The following is a 9,250-nucleotide window of genomic DNA, read 5'->3' as shown; positions in this document are numbered from 1 at the left end:
ACGTTGAATCCATGCAGGTGTAGCGTCAACGTCTGTGAGAGTGAGCGCACGTAAATGGCATTCAAAGCTCCTCATTTGAATAGAATGGGGTCGTAGGAATGTGTGCGGTGGGCTGTAATACACTTTACATGCAGCACTTTTCCCGGCGGTTCACATGTGGTCAAAACAGCGCTGCGACTACGAAGCAACGGTCCGTGACCGCCATGCCAGGACATGAGTGCTTTCCAAGTCAAATGAGCAGCAGCACCGGGTCAGCTGTTCTCCTTGCAACATGTGGGAACTGTTTGTTTTTGTAACACCAGGGCAGACGGCAGCATAATATGTAGGATAAAACTAGGAATACTAGTTATAATAAAAATAGTAAGAATAATAATAATAATTATTATTATTATTTCTTGCAATTATTTGCCTGTTTTCTATTTTAGGGGCTCTTGAAATGTATGGAGTTGCAATGTTTGCTGAGGTTCCACATTCCTATTCAGGACCACATGACATATGGGCCCGAGCCAGGTGAGGTGGGTTCAAAGCTGATCACTGTCCATTAGGGTTTGGAAAAAAAAAAAGTACTTTAGAACGTGCCTGTCTTCCTCAACCATTCAGATGACTGAAGAGAGAAATAAGTGCTCATGTTTAGAGTTGATTCTCCCTAGTCTAATGCTAAAACGAACCTTTAAGTCTGGGGAGTTATTTTATTTGAAAGCACAATGCTCAATGGCCAGTCACTATGATGTAGTGCATTCAAATTAATCAAATAAATGATTCATGTTTTTTTAACTACATGAACAGTACATGCATGTATGTGGGTGTCTCATAAAGGAGATCTAGGAAATAAATTAAACTTGAAGATGTGTTGTTTAATTTGTTTAAAGTTGTCGGAAAAGCAGAAACCTTTGCTGCATTTGAAATCCTTAAAGCCTGATGTGCTAATCTGCATGATCCTTTAAGGTTTTAAAATAAGGGCCTCGTTCAACATAGCTGCCAAATATCTGGAACATGTCAGGAAGCACAGTGACACTGAACTACACTGCCACTGGACCCAAAAGTGACGGCAGCACATTGGTCCTTTCACACAGAATTAGTTACCTGCAATAGCCATTATATTTGTTTACAACTTAATTTGCTTAGCAATTATCTGTAAACCTTGGTCTTATTAATAACAGAAATACACACAAAGCCATAGGATTGAGTAATAATGTTATAGTTACTATTACAAAATATTTGATGAAATATATGTAAATCACTTATTATTATTATTATTATTATTATTATTATTAGTGGTGATGGTGGTGAGGGGATTTGGAAAAATAATCCATAAAATGAGTTCTGAGTTCTGTCATTTGTCTCCTTTTAATAAGATACATTCAATTTCATTGTGCAATATTTAGAAGTGTGCAGCTTCACTGATCATTAATGTAGCATGAATGGATTCTGGTGCTGTCAGAATGTGCATCACCGTCCTACACTGGCTCTACTTGCATTCATCTGTAGTAACTGCACAGCATTCTGCGTACCTTACAGTTTAATAAATAAATGTAACGACTTCTCCCCAAAACTCAGGAATATATTATAAGAGAAGTGAAATTTGGCATTCTTTAAATTTTTTTTTTTCTTTTTTATCAAAACGTGACATAAAAACAGAGCACAACATCTGGACTTTAGTCGATTATAACATCTTGAAACACTTAAATGCAAACTGGCTGTTTCTTTTACACAATGCTTATTCAGTTAGTACTATTTGACCCATTTAAAAAACAAAAAAACAAATTATTCACAGAAAGGATCACTGAAATTGAACTAGCAATGACACATCTGAGAAAGCTCCAGCGCTCTCGACCACAGTGACCTGTGCACCCAAAACTGCAACGTTGTCTAAAAAGGCGTTCGTCTCTGCAGTGTGGTCAGAGACGGCTGCCATCGGCACGATCTCTCTCTCTCCCTCTCGCTCACTAGTCATTCATAAATGCACCGACGAGCTGGCATTAGTCCATCCGCCGACAGTTTCTGGAAAGACGCACGCAGTGCGTCTCTCCGGGGGCCACTTGCTTGTGGGTCACAGAGCGGAGGCCGTGACAGGGTGCCCGAAGTCCCGGGCGGCTGCCATGCCCTTGATGGTCAGCGGGGCAGCAAAGTCACAGCTGTGGGGAGAGAGAACACTGCCACTGTGCGGGTGCCATGTGGGGCCGGTCACATAGGCCGACGTGGTGGCGCTGTACCCCATGTAAGGCGACACTTGGGTGGGTGGATGGTAGGGATGGATGCTGGGAGCTGTGACATAGCTGCTCACTGTGGGCAAGCCATTCGGCGTCTGTGGGGGCGAAAAGAGTCGGCGTGAGTTGCTAGCAAAACTGGCCAATACATAAATCAGTAAAACCCGAAGCAAAAGGTAGCGGGAGAGAACGCGTCCTGCTGCTACAGTGAAACGGGGGTATGAGAGACTGAAGGCTGCATTATGAAGTTGATCTGTGAAGATAACTGTCAGGAAGGGATGATGACAGCATACGAGGTGTCATAGAACAAAAAAAAAAACTGTACTGGGAAGAAAGAAAAAATGTCCGTGTTTGGCACAGAGATACTATGGGGATTTATCTAACTTCCTTAAGGAAAATATTCAGAGGCTGGGTGGTCCCTCACTACTGAAAACCTTTTGCACAGATAAATATTCTTTAGTCCTTTACCCATTGTAATAGTCAACCCCCCTCCCCCTGTGGGTTTTGCCTTTTCACCTGCCCATTGCTCTCAGTGACAGATGACTTTGACAGGACTTTTTTTAAAATACATAAAACATCTGGATTTATCTACAGATTTGCTGAACATGGATCTTTGATGGGTCCAACTTTATTCTATAAAAGTAAAAGTAACATTATCTAGTTACACAACCCAGATACGCACAATCTTTTATCTGCTACTTGGTAGCAGATAAAAGTGCTTTATATCTCCTGATATAAAGCACAAGAAACAGCAGAAAGATGGCGAGAGCGTTTCAATATTGCACCCCTACTCCCTCCAATACCAACTTTTTTTTTAAATTCTTGCTGAACTGGGAAATATATTTAGGCTGGGTCGTACGGGTAGGATTAAAACAAATATTCTTAGGGGCTATTAAATGTGCCATGTTCTGTATTTTTTTTAATATCTTTTTAAAACAACTTCCCGTCTCTGGTATTAACCACGGCTGTTAAGGTGGCGGGAAATAATTAGACAATAGGGGCCGACCGAGTTCAAAAGATAAGAACAAAAATTAACAGAAAACAATTTTTAATTTCACAATATTCACTAATTAAGTAATAGCACTTTTTTTTTCCGAATGCCAGTAACGTAATTGTAATACTGTATTTTTGTGTTCCACGTGATTCGACCGTAGTCTCCTCAAAAGGCCTAACAAGTTTTAACAAATTGCTATTGACCCGCTTATTGTTCTTATTAAAAATCAGATACTATTAGTGTTAACTCTTCTCTATGACTTCGTTGTAAAGGTAGATAAAGTGCACGCGTGAGACTTGATGAAAGAGTGACCTGAAGATGTAATCGTTCGACAAATCGAAAATGAACCGCGTTCGCCGGGTAATGTTGTTCCAATTCTTGTTCAAATAACCAATTTTATTTATGCGATAAGAAACATTAGAATTATCAACTGATTGTGTGTCACCTGGAACTACGAGTGCATAAATCATTTGAATCCTGTCATGAGAAAATTGAGGCCTAATACCCATTCAGTTTAATTTCGAAATTGTGCAACCTAAACAATTTATCTTATCAGTTACATTAATGAAACGTATGATTTCGTCGTTGCCAAAATGTTAATCTCTTTGACAGACATGACTAATTGAATTACAGTGCCATCGGTCTACAGCTAAATTCTTAAGTAATCTAGGCTGATTCATAAAATCTGATCATTCGTATCTCGAGTGGCCCGACAGCACACGGAGCCAGTGATGCTTTTAACATTTCATAACATTGCTGTATACGCAGTGAACAAACACTGAACCTTGGAAACAGACTGTACATGGCTGTAATGCGCGAATAGGCAATGCTTATGCACTAGTAATAAAGATTTATTTCGTCGTATTCCACGAGACATAAACCTCTATGCCCTTTAATAAAACGATTAATCAATCGCCTAGTGAAATTCCAGCGAGGCGAAACGGATCATTCGATCGCCTCCACTTAGTACACACGTAATCCCGCCTCGGTTCTCGCCTTCTTTTTTCACGCATTCACACAAAGAAACGCGTTGTCGTGCATGCTTATGTGGGCACAGATTTGGCACTGATATGTCACTGCTGAACGCAGGTTGTTTTGGGTGTAGTGAATTTTCTTCAGGCCAAGCAAAAAAAAAAAAAAACATTTAAAAATGTTATTTTCAATCGTGTTCTGGGATTTGAAATAATAAAGTAATAAAGGAGGCGGTAATATGGTCTAATGTAGGAAGATTTTGTATCATATAGGAAGATTGAGGTTTTGGTTCTTTTAAAATGGATACTTTCGACAGAAAACGATCCTTAAATAACAGAAAGACGTTCAGACGACCCGACTGCCAAGAATATTTAAAGCATTATTATATTATATTATTATATTATCCCCGCGCATTAGTCCCGCAGGGGAAGCGCTACAGTGGCCTCCGTCGCACTGATCAAAGAAAAAGTTATATAACAAGGTTAGGCCTGTTTCAGTTTGTCACATCACATACTTATTTCAGTCAAGATACTCACTTTAAGCACTTTCAATTAGTTAGTTTCCAAAATTAATTTGTGATGTACTCATGAATTGAAACCTATTTTAAGATTGCAGCTTTTGCTCAGCATAAATGTAAGAGATCTTTCGTTATTTTTTGATAAAATAGATGTTTCCACTTTTATTGTAGTTTAAAATTTTCATATGACACGCTAATGCAATTTGTTAGGTGTGACACGCAGCTTTTAAAGGATTTGCTTCAAAGCTCTGTAACTTAGACAAATTCTTAGACAAATTGCATAGATGTAATTTTGGATATACACAATGTGAAGTTTATTTTTCTAAATAATGTGGTCTTTATAAAGCAGAAAAAGAGCAAAAATGATTAAATAATTTAAACGATTTTTAAAACGCATTAGCTATGACCAATTATCATATAATTGATATGTTGTTATTACGTTACATGCATATACCTAATACACATATGTGCATATATAGTTATGGTTTTTATGTATTATGAACTCATTAAATGTTTCGATCATTACAACCAAGCGACACATGCCCTCTATGAACATATGCATGTGTTATCTCGATTTAATTTTAAAAGTGCTGAAATGGGACAGCTTAGCCTTTGCAGATATGAAAAGACTTTGGTTATGTTAACTACCAAATGGATATAATTTAATCATGCTATTTATGAACCCACTGCTATACGTCAACGTATGCAACTGTTACCCGGGTTTCATTAAATAAAAAACACACCGACCCACATACATAACGCCTTTAAAATTCTGATGAATAATTAATTTATTACTACTACTACTACTACTACTACTACTACTACTACTACTGCTACTACTAAATAATAATAATAATAATAATAATAATAATAATAATAATAATAATAATAATAATAATGATTTAATCATATTAATAATAGCTCGAAAATAAAAACGAAATTTCAACCTAAAGCCATTACATTCCGGTGACCCTAACATGGGGAAAGTCTCTATGGACACACACACACACACACACACACACACACACACACTCTGCATGTTGTTGTCAGTTATCATAAACATTTACTCTTGGCATTGTTGTGAATATTGACCGAATGAATAGTTGCTAAGAAAATCTAACTTGAATTGTCCTTTCCATGTAAGAGAGTGATTTACTATTTCTCTCTGACAGTATAGGAGATGATCTCTTTTACCTGTGAGTATTTTGCGTCAGCTTCTAAGTGAGGCTTATCCACGCCATTGACTAGTGGAGAGCTCGCTGACGAGAAATTACTCCTGCTAATAGCGCTCCATTCCTCTAGTCTGGCACTGGGAAAGGTCGGACTGTCACTAACTGGGGGGCAAAACAGAGACAGGGAAGATGGCAGTCAGTGAGGACAATTTTGGGTTTAGCACTGCTACAGCAGAATAGCTTATTCGAGATTGGCCTGCCAGTAACGATTTCGCATTCAGTAGGCCCCTGAAGTACGGCGTAAAACTCAAAACAATGTATAAGGCTGTTTTATAATCAGACACTTAAATATTTTTGGATAAACCGAATAAAATGACAGGCTTTTCTGAGACGCATTGCTGAAATACAGTTCTGGACCTACATTCAAAACACTGTGTGTGGCTCGCTGAGCAAACAGCATAATGGTACATATAACGATTCTTTCGTGTAACGACCACGTATTTACCAAACGTCTTCCTGTGAGATCAGATTAGATTAAGTAAATGTTACCCTTTTGTTCCTGGTGGATATTATATTATGCACGGTTCCTAAAGTTTGGAATTGGAAATGCAAGGCCAAAAGGGCTGTAACTTGGGAGGGTCATGGTATAATGAAGTTGTGTTTTTTGCGTCCTTGTGTACTCACGAAATCCAGTCTTTTTGTTTGTGCTAATGGGGAGCGGGACCTTGATAAGATGAAAGATATAGCGTACCTGTGCTTAAAAGGGCAGATGATCTAAAAGCACACCCCCACACCCCCAACTTAAATATGTGTTTTACAAATGTTCTACATAATCGCTTTCATAAAACGATGTTCCTGTATAGCCGTCGCGACAATAAAGCGTCTCACATCACACAGTGTACATTACACTTTATTCGAACTTTCAAAACCTGCCACAAACATCTGCAAATAATTTGGAACTGCATAAGTTGTTTGTAAGGTCTGCTTTTGCGAACACATTCCTCGCTAGAATTTCTAGTTCGATGCGTATGTCTACGTCGCCGCTGAAATGGGACAAAGTTAGATTTCTGAGAGTAACTAAGGCTAGGTTTAAATACGAACGGCCTAGATTTCGGCCCCCCTGAAGACATGTTTGTGCATTACTGTGTAACGATGCATACAGTGAATTTCAGAATTCCTGATTTTTACCATAGCCGAATTCAGGGGTTTGAATTTCTTTAAAATGTAGTAGGTGGATATTTGAAAAGGCTGGTCGATCATTTTCAAATATCGACACAATGCTCAGACATGTTTTACGTGTGGCATGTCGCTAGCAATAGCGTAGCTAAAAAGTTAAATATCTCTGGATTTTATTAAGTTCACTTAACCTCCATAAAAGATCTTTTTAGCAAATGAGTAACGTAATCCCAGAGAGATCTGACACGTATATGTTTTATTATGTAATATATGTCTGTCTGAAAGACCACAACTGTCGAACATCTCTAGTGGCAAGATCCTTCGCTACACACCTAGTTAATCAACATCCGCTCTTAAATTAATGCTACAAGTCCTCATCCGTCTGTTTCAATGATGCTACATGAATAACCTTACAGTGAACAGAAGTAGGCCACGACCTCCGTGTTAATCTATGAGAATAACACAGTGGCCCATTTCTTACTTTTACAGATGATTATACGTTTTCAGAAGATGTCTTTTCAACCCCCAATTATGGGATAAATAAAATATTTCAATATTTAATTTTAAACTGTGTTAATGTGTTCATAAGAACCCATGTGCTGTAGTCTATAGAGTTAATAATCTGCTATCCGCACACAGAATTATAGGACACCGAAAAACGCACAGATGAACACAAACACGCGTAAAAAACGGTCTCATAGGTCTCTCTCTCTCTCTCTCTCTCTCTCTCTCTCTCTCTCTCTCTCTCTCTCTCTCTCTCTCTCTCTCTCACACACACACACACACACACACACACACACACACACACACACACACACACACACACACACACAGACAGCACGCACGCACGCATATGCATACATACACATGCGAACCCACATCATATTAACTGTGTTTCCATTACCAAAAACTAAGAGTGTGCTTACTTTGCTGCTCCGTTATTGATCGAATGCCCAAAATATCTGTGACAGAATGCGAAGAGGGCCATATTCTGTGCATAGCCATATGTCCAGGAAGCGTGGGCATGCCAGGGGGAGTTGGCACTTTAGTCCCCGCCGCTGCGATCGGAGTCGGATAAGAGTATAAGTGGTTATACGGCAGTGTGGGTTGTGGCTGAGGGTGAGAAGTCTGTTTGCTCGTCTCGTATTGGTTCTGCTGTGACAGATTTCCGATCTTGTTGCGGAGGATCCGGCTGATCGAACTCACTGATGGCAGATTAAATTTATCGCACACGCCGTCGGCAAGGAGCCGGTCCCTAATCTCCCAGGCGAAAATGCCCGGGTCCCGCTGTTTATAAGTCCGTATGTGCTTTACCACTGTGGGAGTTGTAACCCGTGGCTTGCTGCCACCGATTGCGCCGGGTAGAATGGAGCCAGTCTCGTTGTAGCGGGCCAGAATCTTGCTTACACAGCCGTGAGAGACCCGAAGCTGCCTGCTGATGTCGCAAGGCCTTATGCCCAACTGGGCTAACTCTACAATCCTGAGCCGGATAGCGTTGGGTAGCGGTCTTCCGTTTACAAAAACACCACCTAGCTGGTTCACCTCCCCGAAGGCTGGTTCTGTGACGAAGACGCACACAAAAAAAAGACAACAAAGGCGGGACTGGTTAAAACGTTAGTGAAACTGCGGTTATTAAACCGTCCCGTGCGTTCGATGCGAAAATCTTATTCTCAAATCTCGCTCCATGAGATAGCTTGTTCGAGAGAGGCCCAGAAATCCCAGATTATTCATGTCTTGTGTCAGTGCTGGAGTTGTTCCATCCTCAAGATTTTCGCATCATATCAAACTCATCTCTAAAGGATAATCGTACATAGCATTGTCTAATGTACTAATATAGCCTGTATACCGAGGCGCTGACTGAATATTCTGGAACATTATTCTTTTTAAAAAGTCGGTCGGTCATTATAAATGACAAAATTATATAACCGCCCGGTTCAAACATTCACGTAGTATACGAAAACACTGAAGTAGCGAAGTAGTAATGCTTAAGCACGAACGAGAAAATTGCCCTTTAATTTTACTACGGAGCTAAAAATGAAACGTGCGATCAAAGTATCCCGCTTAATGTAATAATCTTTGGTGGACTGGAGGTTCAATGGAGGTTCCGGCTTGATGAGTAAAAAACACACTCTTACCCATTGCGCGTAACACTCCGATGATAAAAGAAACTCCAGAGTGATGTCCTCTAAGCCGCTCTGAGGACGGTTTTAAT

General features: G+C 39.7%; 1 protein-coding gene across 1 annotated transcript; it reads right to left on the bottom strand.

Moving 5' to 3' along the window:
- Positions 1 to 1,342: 1,342 nt before the first annotated feature.
- Positions 1,343 to 9,250, bottom strand: pax9 (paired box 9). Its single transcript, XM_027004845.2, has 4 exons — positions 9,174 to 9,250; positions 7,965 to 8,597; positions 5,885 to 6,024; positions 1,343 to 2,305 (listed from the first exon to the last, which is right to left on the bottom strand). The coding sequence occupies exons 1-4, from the start codon at positions 9,175 to 9,177 to the stop codon at positions 2,051 to 2,053; spliced, it is 1,032 nt and encodes a 343-aa protein (XP_026860646.1). The 5' UTR covers positions 9,178 to 9,250; the 3' UTR covers positions 1,343 to 2,050.

Source organism: Electrophorus electricus, chromosome 13 (assembly GCF_013358815.1).
Source record: "Electrophorus electricus isolate fEleEle1 chromosome 13, fEleEle1.pri, whole genome shotgun sequence".
NCBI lineage: Eukaryota > Metazoa > Chordata > Actinopteri > Gymnotiformes > Gymnotidae > Electrophorus > Electrophorus electricus.
Note: the sequence above shows the minus strand (reverse complement) of the source record. Positions and strands in the feature narration are given on the sequence as shown.

Excerpts from the sequence above, each read along its gene's own strand:
- pax9 (XM_027004845.2), bottom strand. Across the intron at positions 6,025-7,964 it reads ATCAATAACGGAGCAGCAAA|TTAGTGACAGTCCGACCTTT; the intron begins GTAAGCACACTC and ends TTTGCCCCCCAG. Across the intron at positions 2,306-5,884 it reads CTGACGCAAAATACTCACAG|ACGCCGAATGGCTTGCCCAC; the intron begins GTAAAAGAGATC and ends TCGCCCCCACAG.